This window comes from Syngnathus floridae, chromosome 3 (genome assembly GCF_059516105.1).
Source record: "Syngnathus floridae isolate MCC-2025c chromosome 3, RoL_Sflo_1.0, whole genome shotgun sequence".
Taxonomy (NCBI): Eukaryota; Metazoa; Chordata; class Actinopteri; order Syngnathiformes; family Syngnathidae; genus Syngnathus; species Syngnathus floridae.
This window is the reverse complement of record NC_142415.1, coordinates 6,693,445-6,708,839: the sequence shown is the minus strand read 5'-3', so window position 1 is coordinate 6,708,839 and position 15,395 is coordinate 6,693,445. Positions and strand designations below refer to the sequence as shown.

At 44.9% G+C, this 15,395-nt stretch overlaps 1 protein-coding gene across 1 annotated transcript in view; it reads right to left on the bottom strand.

Moving 5' to 3' along the window:
- Positions 1–1,306: 1,306 nt before the first annotated feature.
- wdhd1 (WD repeat and HMG-box DNA binding protein 1) overlaps positions 1,307–15,395 on the bottom strand; it is a 29,860-nt gene continuing 15,771 nt past the window's right edge. Inside the window, exons 18-26 of the mRNA XM_088370845.1 lie at positions 11,054–11,185; positions 10,760–10,980; positions 10,495–10,625; positions 10,343–10,408; positions 9,523–9,554; positions 9,270–9,434; positions 8,957–9,096; positions 8,613–8,748; positions 1,307–1,733 (exon numbers count right to left, since the gene is read on the bottom strand). Coding sequence (XP_088226971.1) covers positions 1,545–1,733; positions 8,613–8,748; positions 8,957–9,096; positions 9,270–9,434; positions 9,523–9,554; positions 10,343–10,408; positions 10,495–10,625; positions 10,760–10,980; positions 11,054–11,185 — 1,212 coding nt within the window. The 3' untranslated portion in view covers positions 1,307–1,544. The remainder of the gene's footprint in view (positions 1,734–8,612; positions 8,749–8,956; positions 9,097–9,269; positions 9,435–9,522; positions 9,555–10,342; positions 10,409–10,494; positions 10,626–10,759; positions 10,981–11,053; positions 11,186–15,395) is intronic.

Below are 15,395 nucleotides of genomic sequence, written 5' to 3'. Positions count from 1 at the left end.
ATAAACGAAACGCGAAGTAGCGAGGGATCACTGTATATCAGTGTTTCCCAACCTTTTTTCAATCACGGCACACCTTTTCATTGGAAAAAATCTCGCGGCACACCGCCAACAAAAATCTGTTAAACTCCTATATTAAAATCAGTTACATTACAACGAAACACACTTTTAAAGACGCTCTGCTGTTCTGACAGCAACTGAGTGGCTATCACAGTCGAGGAATCTCGACTTGACTGCTTATTTTACGTATGTGAAAAATAACCAATCCAGGTTCTCCGGTTGAACTGCATGCTCTGATTTCCATTGGACCCCAAACGCACCACAACCGTCATAGTGTCTGTCACTGTTAGCAAAAGCACACGGCAACACACACATAAACTGAATATGTGCCGATGCAATACAATCAGATCGACACAATATGAAATCTCAAGATTCTCCGATTCTCCACACATGCACGATTAGCAAGTGGCTGACCAGGCCTTGCGCGAACTGACCAGTGGTTTGGCGATCCTGTTTACAATGCGCTCCGTAATTAATATTGGACAATCCCACGGCACAGCTGAACGTCTCTCACGGCACGCCAGTGTGCCGCGGCACAGTGGTTGGGAAACACTGCTGTATATGATATTCTGGTCGACATATAGCACCTTCTAGTGGTGACAAGAAATGCCATATTTACATTTTAATGTACTGCCATGCACACCTTGAATGGATCCAATTGAAAATTTGTCAGAAAAGCCTCAAGACGATCATGCTTTACGTTGAATGTTGCGTGCCCATTTGGGTATCACAATTCTATGATTCCAAAAGCTGCTGTAACTTGACCAGATGAGTCTATTTTCTCAAAATTTCACACATTTGATGAGAGACTAGTCTTAGTTATCATTTACAGTTGTTTTTTTTCAATGTCACCTACTGGTTCAATGAAAATCCTGTATTCTTTGATTTTTTTTTAAAAATGTCATGTTTGGAAGACTGTTCTACACATCATAGGTTTGGAAGACAGTTTAGCCAGTTATGATGTTAAAACATAATATTCGCAAGTTTAGCAATTTGCCAAGAAAACAAACTGATAGTTTGTCTAAATCTTTACCAAAACGCATGAAATTTTGCACACACATCAGACCTGGCAAAATAATTAATATTTTGTGAGTTTACTGTGGGTTTTTTCAAGGTAAGGCCAATTGTACATTTCACCAAGATTTGTGAGAAGTTGTAAGAATATGTAACAGCACCAGCCTTACAAAACAATCTCTTGCAGCCATATTCCAAATCTCATCCACCGAACTAAGTACAGCCGCTACCGTGGTCACTTCACCAGAATTTGTTTATTGGACTATGATGTTTTCTTTTGGCAAACAGGATCACGCAATGGAAGCATTAAAACACTTTTGATGGCACTTTGTGGCAGAGTAAATACAAAAACAGGAATCCCAAGTGCGAGTCAACAAGTGTACTCGAGCCTTAAGAAATTGAGGACATGAACACAACTTACTGAACAAGAACACTAAATACAAAGTTTCACATTAAGGCAGATCTGTCAAATTTTAGCTCTTGTGAAAGGCAAATGCTGAAAGCTTCGAAGATGGATCCATTGCTTTCTTCTTCTTGGCATTGTTTTCCTTTGCTTCTGCCTGACCAATTTCATTTTCTACACTGCCGCCTGCTTCACTTCGTTTTCTTTTCTTCAGGTCCATCACGTCATCAGCCGGGCCTTTTGCTCGCTCAGTCAATGCCTGAATGAAAATGGGCATACACATGTTAATTATAAGGGACACCAAAGGGGGAAGTGTGCATCTGTTTGGACGCAAGCTCCATGATAATGAGTGAACACACGCAGCAACACTTAGGCATGCAGTTGGAAATTGCATCTTGTCATGTATAATCACAATTGACAGGTTGCATCTCTTCAGGCCCACTGGCTCTCGTCGGCTTCTTGCTCACATCGCTCCTCCTTTCTCTTTGAGCAAAGACAAAAAGAAAGCACTTTCCTGAAGGTAAAAGCCCATTGAGCCCAGGATGAATCATCAGGCCAACAGACAGGACCAACACTCCACGCACACTTCACTTGCAGATGTAGACTTATATATTCAAAGCAACACACGTTACTTGAAGTGACCACGCCTCACGTTTGAATTTTAAAGGGATTCGCTATTCAAAAAGATATTTGCATCTGTGGGTGAGCAGCTTTCGCATGAAGGCCACTCAGGAGTTTGCATGCAATTACAGCGATACCAAATAAACAAGTGCTTTTTTTTTTTTTTTTTACAAATCCAGTCATCAAATTGAGCATTGCTTGTTTAATCTATCTAAGAGGGATGTGCACCTTCACCCTTGAAGATACTACATTTTGACTCGATGCAATGTCATCTCCCCTCCGCGAGTCGTCACCTTATCGTGGTGGAGGGGTTTGCGTGCCCCTATGATCCTAGGAGCCATGTTGTCGGGGGCTTCATGCCCCTGGTAGGGTCACCCATGGCAAACAGGTCCTAGGTGAGGGGTCAGACAAAGCACGGCTCACCCAAGCCCCTTATGATGAAAACCATAAATGGACTTTGTTTTCCCTCGCCCGGACGCGGGTCACCGGGGCCCCCCTCTGGAGCCAGGCCTGGAGGCGGGGCTCGAAGGCGAGCGTCTGGTGGCCGGGCCTTCGCCCATGGGGTCCGGCCGGGCATAGCCCGAAATGGAAACGTGGGTCCCCCTTCCCATGGGCTCACCACCTGTGGGAGGGGCCGAAGGGGTCGGGTGCAATGTGAGCTGGGCGGCAGCCAAAGGCAGGGACCTTGGCGGTCTGATCCCCGGCTGCAGAAGCTGGCTCTTGGGACATGGAATGTCACCTCTCTGGCTGGAAAGGAGCCCGAGCTGGTGTGCGAGGCAGAAAGATTCCGACTAGATATAGTCGGACTAGCCTCCACACACAGTTTGGGTTCCGGTACAAGCCCTCTCGAGAGGGGCTGGACTCTCTTCCACTCTGGAGTTGCCCACGGTGAGAGGCGTCGAGCAGGTGTGGGTATACTTATTGCCCCCCGGCTGGGCGCCTGCACATTGGGGTTCACCCCGGTGAACGAGAGGGTAGCCTCCCTCCGCCTTCGGGTGGGGGGACGGGTCCTGACTGTTGTTTGTGTCTATGCACCAAACAGCAGCTCAGAGTACCCACCCTTCTTGGGGTCCCTGGAGGAAGTGCTGGAGAGCGCTCCTTCTGGGGACTCTATCGTTCTACTGGGTGACTTCAATGCTCACGTGGGCAATGACAGTGAGACCTGGAAGGGCGTGATTGGGAGGAACGGCCCCCCTGATCTGAACCCGAGCGGTGTTCTATTGTTGGACTTCTGTGCTCGACACGGATTTTCAATAATGAACACCATGTTCAAACATAAGGGTGTCCATGTGTGCACTTGGCACCAGGACACCCTAGGCCGCAGTTCGATGATCGACTTTGTAGTCGTGTCATCGGATTTGCGGCCGCATGTTTTGGACACTCGGGTGAAGAGAGGGGCGGAGCTGTCAACTGATCACCACCTGGTGGTGGGTTGGCTCCGATGGTGGGGGAAGATGCCGGTCCGACCTGGCAGACCCAAACGCTCTGTGAGGGTCTGCTGGGAACGTCTGGCAGAATCTCCTGTCAGGAAGAGCTTCAACTCCCACCTCCGGCAGAGCTTTTCCCACGTCCCGGGGGAGGCGGGGGACATTGAGTCTGAGTGGACCATGTTCCGCGCCTCCATTGTTGAGGCGGCCGACCGGAGCTGTGGCCGTAAGGTCGTTGGTGCCTGTCGTGGCGGCAATCCCCGAACCCGCTGGTGGACACCGGCGGTAAGGGATGCCGTCAAGCTGAAGAAGGAGTCCTATCGGGCCGTTTTGGCCTGCGGGACTCCGGAGGCAGCTGACAGGTACCGGATGGCCAAGCGGAACGCGGCTTCGGCGGTTGCTGAGGCAAAAACCCGGGCGTGGGAGGAGTTCGGTGAGGCCATGGAGAATGACTTTCGGACGGCTTCGAGGAAATTCTGGTCCACCATCCGGCGTCTCAGGAGGGGGAAGCAGTGCAACGTCAACACTGTTTACAGTGGGGATGGCGTGCTGCTGACCTCGACTCGGGACGTCGTGAGTCGGTGGGGAGAATACTTCGAAGACCTCCTCAATTCCACCTACACGCCTTCCATTGAGGAAGCAGGGCCTGGAGACTCTGAGGCGGATTCTCCAATCTCTGGGGTCGAAGTCACTGAGGTAGTCAAAAAACTCCTCGGTGGCAGGGCCCCGGGGGTGGATGAGATCCGCCCGGAGTTCTTAAAGGCTCTGGATGTTGTGGGGCTGTCATGGCTGACACGCCTCTACAACGTTGCGTGGACATCGGGGACAGTGCCTCTGGATTGGCAGACTGGGGTGGTGGTCCCCCTCTTTAAGAAGGGGGACCGGAGGGTGTGTTCCAATTACAGGGGAATCACACTCCTCAGCCTCCCTGGTAAGGTCTATTCAGGGGTGTTGGAGAGGAGGGTCCGTCGGGAGGTCGAACCTCGGATTCAGGAGGAGCAGTGTGGCTTTCGTCCTGGCCGTGGAACAGTGGACCAGCTCTACACCCTCGGCAGGATCCTCGAGGGTGCATGGGAGTTCGCCCAACCAGTCCACATGTGTTTTGTGGACTTGGAGAAGGCGTTCGACCGTGTCCCTCGGGAGGTTCTGTGGAGGGTGCTTCGGGAGTACGGGGTGCCGAGCCAACTGATAAGGGCGGTTCGGTCCCTGTATCACCGATGCCAGAGTCTGGTCCGCATTTCCGGCAGTAAGACGGATTCGTTCCCAGTGAGGGTTGGACTCCGCCAAGGCTGCCCTTTGTCACCGATTCTGTTCATAATTTTTATGGACAGAATTTCTAGGCGCAGCCGAGGCGTTGAGGGGGTCCGGTTTGGGGACCTCAGCATCGCGTCTCTGCTTTTTGCAGATGACGTGGTGCTGTTGGCTTCTTCAGGCCGTGATCTCCAGCTCTCGCTGGAACGATTCGCAGCCGAGTGTGAAGCGGTCGGGATGAGGGTCAGCACCTCCAAATCCGAGTCCATGGTCCTCGATCGGAAAAGGGTGGAATGCCCTCTCCGGATCGGGGATGAGATCCTGCCCCAAGTGGAGGAGTTCAAGTATCTTGGAGTCTTGTTCACGAGTGAGGGGAGGATGGAGCGTGAGATCGACAGGCGGATCGGTGCAGCGTCGGCAGTAATGCGGACCCTGTACCGGTCCGTTGTGGTGAAGAGAGAGCTGAGCGAAAAGGCAAAGCTCTCAATTTACCGGTCGATTTACGCTCCTACCCTCACCTATGGTCACGAGCTATGGGTCGTGACCGAAAGAACGAGATCTCGGATACAAGCGGCCGAAATGAGTTTTCTCCGCAGGATGTCCGGGCTCTCCCTTAGAGATAGGGTGAGAAGCTCGGTCATCCGGGAGAGATTCGGAGTAGAGTCGCTACTCCTCCACGTTGAGAGGAGCCAGATGAGGTGGCTCGGGCATCTTATCAGGATGCCTCCTGGTCGCCTCCCTGGGGAGGTGTTCCGGGCATGTCCCACCGGTAGGAGACCCCGGGGACGACCCAGGACGCGCTGGAGAGACTATGTCTCTCAGCTGGCCTGGGAACGCCTTGGGATCCCCCGGGATGAGCTGGATGAAGTGGCTGGGGAGAGGGAAGTCTGGGAGTCCCTCCTAAAGCTGCTGCCCCCGCGACCCGACCCCGGATAAGCGGAAGAAGATGGATGGATGGATGGATGGCAATGTCATCTCAGAGTACCACAAAGTATATTGTGATCCAATATACATACACACACACGCACACACATATACACACGCAAAAAAACGGAACCAGTCAAATTTATGTATTATGTCTACCAGTGGTTCTTAATCTGGGTTCGGTGAGTCGGTCTCAGGGATTTGGCAGAGCCTCCACTCCGGACGTCCGAACACACTTGATTTATCGTTTAATGCAAATCTGAACTGGTCTCACAAAGGCAACAGCAGAAGTCACACTGATTTGCAGGTATTTAATTTGTGTGTGAATTCATGCATTGTGTTGGTTTTGTTCTTTGAACAAGGTGATGTTCATGCACGGCTCATTTTGTGCACCAGTAAAAAACATCTATGTCTTGAATTTGAATTTTCTTTTAAATTTTTCACTAAAGAGGGTTTTGGTGAATGCGCATATGAAACTGGTGGGGTTCGGTACCTACAACAAGGTAAAGAACCACTGATGTATACAATTATATGATCAGTGATTGTTTTCTATTTTGTCTTATACATATACGTAACATAAGTGCCAAACTTACTACAAAATGATAGTAGCACTAAAAGTTGGAAATAATCTTCGTTCTGCCCTTAATTGACAATAGAAATGTGCTTCAATTTTTGTAGCTACAGAACAATTTTGAATAATAATTTGTAATAATTTTCAAGATACTGAAAAATCAACTGAGCAGCATTGTCTTGTCAGAGCCCGCAGTTAGTTCGCTCTCCAACTATTTTACTAATAGAACTCAATGTGTTAAGCATGATGACTTATGGTCTGATGTTTTGACGGTTACTCAGGGTGTACCACAAGGGTCTATTGTTTGATCACTTTGTTTTACAAAATATGTATGAATCAATCATGTGGGACAGAATGTAAGGCAAGTTGTCATTTTTACGCTGATGACATGACAGTGTATTCTTTTGTGACTACCATTAACTATTCACAAAATACATTTGATGTAGTTTGTGACAGTGAAAATGTCCCTGAACACAAGCAAATGAAAGTGATGTTTTCTAATAATAAAGTTAAGCAACAGAATATTCCTCCAATCACTACTCCTGACGGCTCAGTTATATTTTCACTGCTTTAAAATATTTGGCATCTTAATCGATGAGTTTTTGTCTATAAAACCTCACGTTGATGCCCTTGTCAATAAGTTAAGACTGAAGTTGAGTTTCTATGTTAGAAACAAATTCAGTTTTTCTTTCCATGCAAGAAAGAGACTTTAACATTTCTTCCATAGACCTTTTATACACGCATGCCCCAACCGAGGCACTACATATTCTTTCTCTCATGCCTCACCATGTTTAAGTGTGTATCTTTCGCATAAGTCTGATGGACCTTATGCTCGTCATTCCCAGGATTTGTATACACAAGTGCCCCTAAGTGTCAGGACACAGAAATGACAGATGTCTTTTCAATATTGTGCTCACACTGACTGGAACTCTCTGCAAAGCACAGTAAAACTATCAAATCTTGGAACTTTATCTCAGTTTGACTAGATTCTGAAGGTTTTGGAATCATATTGTGCTGCATCTGCTGCGTTTTATAAATGTCTCTCTTAATCAAAGGTTTTTCAAAAAAATTCTCTACTGGTCTTACTCTTTGGCTTTTAATGTTTATTTGAAATTATTTTCTTGGGTTGTGGTGTTGCCTCTTGGCCAGGACTCCCTTGTAAAAGAGATCTGTGGATCTCAATGAGATTTTCCTGGTTAACTAAAGGTTAAAGAAACATTAAAAAAAAATTAAATAATTGTAAAATAAATGTCTAGACAATAAATTACCAGATGAAACTCACCTGTGGTGTTGTATGAGGAGATATCAACATGTTAGTGGCCCAACAATGAGTGGAAATAGAAAATGCAAATGTGCTTTTCAACACTAGAGACAAAAATGTCTGTATCGACACGAAACAAAAGTAGTAGACTTCTGGTACGCAAATAAGAGCTGCAAATGTGCCTGAAAACAGAAATTTAGCAAGGCCAACTGCCTCTATGTCCCTCAGTGTAATCATGAGATCAATGATTTGTGCCTTCACCGCCATCACACATTCAATCGGGTTCCCAGGCAACAAGCATTCCCCACCACCACTTCCTCCCCCTTCTGTATGAAGCTGCCAACTAAATGAATGCAAGGTCACGACTGGGTGACTTGCTCTCAACACCTATAATGCCACCTCTAAACACTGGCAAAAAAAGTCATCAATACAATAATTGATCATGATGAATGTGCATCAGAAAATATGAAGTGGGGGATTTAGGCCGTAATATACAAAAATGCCATGTGTGATAAAAAGCATTGCAGTGTTGATTTAAAAAAAAAAATATTAGCCACTTGTTCATTGTGATTTTTCAACAATTAAATCATCCAACCATTTTCTTAACCACTTATCACGAGGGTCGCGAGTGTGCTGGACCCTATCCCAGCAGTCATCAAGCACAAAATATTCAATCACAAGGAACAATTCCAAAAGAAAATAAGAGCAAGCTCTTGTAATGCCCTAATTGGCCACAACATGGTCCCCAAAGAAATCAGGACTATTATCTTCCCAAATATTCATTTAATGTTTCCTCCTGCTCTTCTTCTTACGATTTTAATCTGGAAGCCAATTGAACCCTAACCCCAGGGGTTCCAGGGAAGCTGTGGAGTACTTCAAGTGAGAAAGTAACTCCAACAACCATTCGCACTCACAATCACACCTACGGGCAATCTGGAGTGGCCAGTCGGCTTGCCATGCATGTTTCTGGCAGCCCCCCCATATATATTTCTGCCATTCTTAAGAGTCACCAAAGATTCTATGCTCAAAAAATGATTTTAAAATGTAATCCACTAAATGCAATATTTAATAGGTGTTTCATACCAGTCGCTCCTCTGCTGAAAGATTCCTGAAGATTCCCATAGCCTCCTTGATGATGTCCATTTCTTCCAGGTCAGGGTGGTCTGCTACGATGTTCTTCCTATTCTCTTCCAACCACAACTGAAAGCCTGTTTTTGGCCTAACGGTCAGCAAAAGCCTCAAATGAGAACAAAATCTTCTCCCATTTGTTCTTAGTTTGTTGCTGCAATGTGAATCACTGAATAATTACTGTAAATGTAGACATTAGACGACACCTCTAAAGATCACAATGTTCAACTGGCATAATCCTCTTTGGCATGTGACTATCAAAATAAACGACTAGCTTTGGATGTATTTACATCTTGTACCTCTTCGTTTCAGCATTGTCGACTGGTGAGGGAGAAGTTGGGAGATCTGCATGCTTCTGTTGATTATCTCTGGTCTCCATGATCTCCTCGGTCTTCTTACTGACTGTCTTTACACTCATCTGCAGGAGAGTGGACTGAGCCTGGGTGGAAAATTCATACACAAGACATCATTGTAAGTCCTCAATTATTTCTATTGTTGTATGCACGATCATAAACTTACACAGTAAGTAAGTAAGCTGCGCGAGTGGTTCTTACAGAAACCTGCGCTACCATTTTCTACGATAAGGAGGCTTGTAATTATACCTAATAGTACCTTTGTCTTTCCTCGAGTGGGGAGTGGTTTGAGAACCGGGCTTTTGTTCGACTTCCCTGCAGATGCAGTTAGCGGAGCTGACTTCCTGCTGGACGTCAAGTTGTCCAGGATATTTGTCATACGAGGATGACAAGACACAGGAGAGGATTTCCCAGAACAAAGAACCTGCAAGAATCCCGTCCTGAACTTTAGTCGGTATAGATTGATTAACATACCTAACCACTTATTTGTTTGAAATATGTACACAACTCACCTTGAAAGGGTTTGAGCGCCCAACGCTGCTAGCTGCAAAAGCAAATAAGACTTAGAGTAAATCACAACACGGAATTGCTGCCATTTCTAGATTCCATTATCAACATGGTCACAACCACACAGCTGTTCCATCAAATTATACCAGAATTCTGATAATTTATTGTGATTTACCTATAAAGATCACATTCTCTATGTACCGTGCAGGCTCCTCACGTTTGCTGCATTTGCTACTCATCTTAGGGAAGCGAAACAACCTCGTAATAATTCTTCCATCCATACCCTCTCTTCGGGTTTGATTCATTGAAATTGCAAATAGCGGGTGCTAAATGGCATGTTCAATCACTGACAGATTGCTGGCAGGAGATGTAAAGGTGGTGAAGACCACAACATTTAAAAGAGCGGTTTGACTTTTAAGTAGCTCAGATAGTTTTTAGGGTCTGACAATTAATCATCTAGCCTATTAAATCAGACAATTATCGCCCTGCAAAGATCGGCCGTAATAAAGAGTCGTCCATTTGGTCAATGTTAACCATTCACAGCAGTTGTACACAAGCAAGACTGGTCTCATTATGTAGATCTATAACCTTGAGTCCATAAAAATTTATCATAAAATGTATTGATAAAACCTTTCTGTCATTCATCCGTGTTGCCCTTTCACAGTTTTTTGGCTAGAATTTACATTGAGTTAATTTCAAATACAAACATACAGATTTTCTGTTGACTTGTCCTTCATCAATGCTGCCCTTTCACAATTTCTTGACTTAAATTTACATTGAGATAATCTCAAATGTAAATATACAGACAATTGATTGAGGACAAACCTTGCTCACTGAGAGGGGCCATTGGCTTTGAAGGTGATCCTGGAACTTTGGCAAATGGGTTTAGACCTGCAGAATCAGACATGAGCCATTAGTATGAAATAACTGGCAGACATAAAGAGAATATATGTAAAGCAAGCTCGGAGGAGACTGACACTTTGGGGCTTTGGCTCCATCTTCAGGTTCTATTGTCTGTGGATCCTCTTGCTCCTCAAGCTCTTGGCTATGCTCATCCTCCAGTGTTTCTCTGTGGTGATGCTTTTCTTTTACCACATTCTGGTCATAACTGTCATGATTACATGATTGTACATTAAGTCAGTATATCACGTCTCTATATCGATCAAATGTACGTAGATGACGACGGCACTCTGCAGCGATATCTCACGAGAAAGGTCACATTGCTTCATATGTTGGAATTACCTCGATGGAGTCCGCCTGATGTCGGAGTATTCCGTCTCTTCCTGTTCCTCCTGCTCCTCCTGAATTTGGCTGGCTTTTTCCAGAGCAACCTGACTGAGTCGTTGTGCGAGTGCCACGCGTCTAGACCTCGACGCGTATCGAATGGCCAGCGTCACCACGTTTTGAGTCATGAGTTCCGCCAACTCAACGCAACGAAACTCTCTTTCCAACTTACATGACAACTAGAACGAGCAAAGTTCAAGGAATCAGTCACGACGACAGACAAGCATAGCACAAAATTAGACTCAAACTGACTGCAAACATCTTCATCAGCAGCTCCTGCTGCTCTTTCTGTGACTGACTCTGTCCAACCTCATCAACTTCATAGCCGTTGGAGGACAGAAAGCTGTAGTGGTTGTGGAAGAGCATGGAACGCCAGAACTGTTCCTGAAGGATTAGATAAGAAGAATGGGTATATCAAATCAAAAATTCTATATCACACTTCCAGTGAATCAGAAAATGCAGATCAGAGCTTTGTCTGTATCAAATATGCATAATAAAGGAAAATGTGTTTTTGGGAGTTTGCAAACATATTTTTTAAGGTTGTGTTAAACTTATAATCATATTAATATCTAGTATTGAAGTGCTCGTGTGGATTGGTGGGGGCCGAGGAATGTGCAGGCAAACTGCATGAACTTGTTTTCTTGGAAGTGTTGTGTATAGGCCCAGGCAGGGAGTACTGGACGAGATAATCTCAAGGTCGGTGAGGATCGAGAACAACAGCACATCTATGGGACTGGGCATCGAGGGGAAAACCCAACCGCCTGACCTCAGCGACACCTGGACGGGGAGGAGATGGCCATCCACCAATCATCTCACAATATTTTGCATGCTTTAATATTCATATTGTGTTTCTTTAAAACTGGGCAACCCGGAAGAATGTGTCGTCTTTTGGTGGTCACAAAAACGCACAAGCTTTAGTGTGAGGGACCCGGGACCCAGGCCTGTATTAGTGCGCTTTGTCAGGAATAAATAATTGGTAAATTTGGTCTAATTGATCTACTGGTCTTCTCTTTGACAGAACGAACTCGCAAAATTGTTAGGTGCGCCAGTGTGTGGATTAGGACATAGCAATTTATGAGTTAAGTGTTGATCACAATTTGGAGTCAGATCAATAACTAGAATCCGTAACCTAACAATTTCTTGGTGACCGCGGACGTGATGTCAAGAGAAGGGTAATTGACAACTCGTGGTCTTTAGCCAAGACACCGGACAGTGTCAGGGACACTGTCTCCCGGTCGGCGAACCGTTTGGAATAAGCGCACAACGTTGAGCTGGTACGACGTCTCCTAAACCCTGAGCTCATCACCGATAAGGTAAGCAGAATACCTGTTACTATAAGTCGAAATGCTGCAAATTGAAAGAGGAAATTTAAGAGGAGACTGTCGTTCAGATCAAATAAGGAGTGCATGAAGTTAAGATACATACGGTGAATAAGTTTGGAACTTACGTGTGTAACGTGTACGGTAAAGTCAGGGACTTGCGCGTACTAAGGATAGGTCAGGGACCTAGTGCTTCGTCGTGGCGGACAAGGGTGCGGTGACGATCGTATTCAAATAGCTGGGGTTAATAAAGAGATCCCCGAGGGGAAGTGAGGCCTCCTCAAAAAATATCCGGTGGTAACAGTTCCTCCTGTGAGAGATCAGACTGCTAAAATATCCAAAATGAACCAAATTGGGGGGAGAGTGTGTGTGCGCGCAGAGGATCCTCATGAGTGGGTGTGTATATCAGTGTGTGTGAGTGAGATGTGTGTTCTATGGAAGAAATCAGTAATGGAGAATGTTTAGGAGGCTTTTGAGCGATAATAGGGAAATTGAGAAGTGTACAATGGTGTGTTTAAGTTGGTTAGAGAAACTAAGATGAGCAAGGTGTGGCAGTAGAGAAAATAGGGCGTGTGTGCAATAGAGAAAATAAGACGTGTGTGGCAGAAAGTTACTAGAACGGTGGCTTGATAGGATGAGAATAAGAGACAACAAATGTTGTGTAGAAGACATTGAAAGATGTCGAATGTGAACATGATGAAGGGCGCAACAGCAAAGTTGGCCTGCCCTTTGAGAAGTTGAGACTGATGAGCGTGCCTGCACTCGCGCGTAGTCGCGGGTCTGGGCTGTGCGCGTGGGCCTGTGCTATGCTCGTGCGGGCGGTGGGCCGGCATCATGATTGTTGCAGGAAATGGCCAGCCTGTAACCGGTCAACATTGATGCCGCGACCCCCCCCCTCGCACGGGGGGGTGCTATGGCCTGGGCGGGGCAGGGACAGTGTGAGTTTCTCAGTGAATGTTTGAAGCAGTGAGATTGAAGGAATGTATATGCTGATGTGGAAGCGCAAATTGTGAATGGTATTGACCGATAGAAAGTGGCAAAGAAGCTACATGAGAGATGGATTGTGCGTGCGTGCGTGCGTGCGTGCGTGTGGATGCGTGTGTGTGTGTGTGTGTGTGTGTACGTGCGATTGTGTGCGCGCTCGGTGTGTGCGTTTATGTGCACACCCTGTGTGGGTGCAGGCGTGTGAGGAGGAAGACTGCATGGATCAGAGAATGTTCAAGAAAGGGGGGGCTAACTCGTAAATAATGAGGAGCTATTGGGAGTAACCTGTTTGTCCTTTCTTTAAGGTTAGGTTAAGTTAGCAACATGAGCGATTTAGAGGTTCAAAAGAAAGACAATTAAAAGAAAATAACATTTTTGATTTGGACAATTGCAGGCTAACAGGAGCATAGATTGTTTTTGTTTGTTTTTAAAGATATATTTAACAGTTTATCTCGGTGCAGTAAGGATATAGCAATTTTGAAAGACTTAAAATTAAAAGCAAAATTACATTTTAATTCTGACACATGCCAGCTAACATGAGGATGGCAAATAAATGAATAAATACTCGCTCAAATGCGGCATGTGTTTTAAATTGGGCGATAAGACATTCACTTTCAAGCACTATCATTTAGCGCTGCTGACAACAATAATTTATGAGATGGTAAACCAAGGAGGAGTGTCATAGTTGGAACACAGGCGCTGTATGACCTATAGATTGAACAATAACATTCACCGCATATACAACCATGTTGGTAGATTGTTAAATTACATTACAGTTTATTATAAAGGATTTCGGAACTTTATTTGATGATAAACACTGGAACGAGGATTTTAGCCGTGTTAATGGGTAGGGTGGATGGATTACTCAAAAAAAAAAAAAACATTTGATAAGGGCGGCTTGATAGTAAGATGATGAGTGTGCGCAACTGATAGGATACAAAATGTTAATAGGAAGATTTGGGGTGTAAGGAACAAATACTACACATGAAGACTGATAACACGAAGATAGTTTTGTGAAATTTGTGTCCCAGTGTGTTCTGCCCTAGCGCATGGCACAAGTCCTGAACTGAGTCCTTGTACTCTACTGGCTGCCTCAAAATCAACAGAGGACTGTCCCTGGTCATGAGACACCTTTGACCTTTGGGAGAACAACAGGAACTATTATCATGCTTGAAGGGGGCAAGCACGGCTCTTCACAGGACAAGAACCATACAGTTGGTGGAATACACACAGTCGCAGATCAAAAAAAATAGACTGAAAGAACAAAGACAAGATGGATGCATTTGAGAATGGCGGACGGTCCAGCCCTGAATCATCATCATGAGAATCTAAGAGGAGAGGCTGCTAAAGACTTGCACGAGTCACATGAAGTCAAACTGGACACATTGCTAAAGACTGCTGAAGCATTACAAAGTTGGTGGAGTGTGGGACAAAAGGGATGGAAGTGTGTTTGGGTGCTGGGGCAGACATAACTGAGGAGTTTTGATAAAAGAGGGAATAATAAGGATGCTTATTGACACTGAAACGGGGATAAAAAAAACAAAATACATAGATATGGTCAGTGAAGATGCACTGACAAATTATACGACAGCGTGATCAGAAACTTTGCAAAGTGGACATTGATCAATAGAAATTAAATAATTTGAATCATACATTTTTATATGTAACTTAGCATTTCGAATACATAATTAATCTAACTGAAATAATGAAATTTTATAATTGGACCAGTGAAAATTTGGATTCGGGTAACAGAAGGCTGAATTGCTAAACTTAATTGACCTTTATCAAAGCAACAGAATTTAATTACACATCAACTGCGACTGATTTATAGGATGCATATTTCAGCTTGACGGGGTGAGGGGCCATAAGAAAGTTGGAATTCTGGATAGTCAGCAAAATAGTAATAAAGGGCACTACTTAATTAAAAAAAAAAGAATACAGTAGGGCTTTAAATAACAAATACATTGACATGACCCTTGCGACAATTGATGTAAATGGCAATTTATGATAGGCATTTGGGGTTAGGATTAACAATCCATCCATCCATCCATTACTGGTGCGGCTTGTCCTTACGAGGGCCACGGATGATTAACAATAATAACTAGAATTATTAATTTCCGTAGAAATTGCGTGTGAAGGCGAAGAGGCTGAATAAAAATTCGGGGAAAGCCACAAGATTATGTTTAAATTTGGAACGTGTTGAATTGGTCAGAAAATTGATAAAAATATAGAAAGAATTTTGTAAAATTGGGCGTGAATTTTAAAGTGGAAAATTTGAGAGGGGGGAGTGA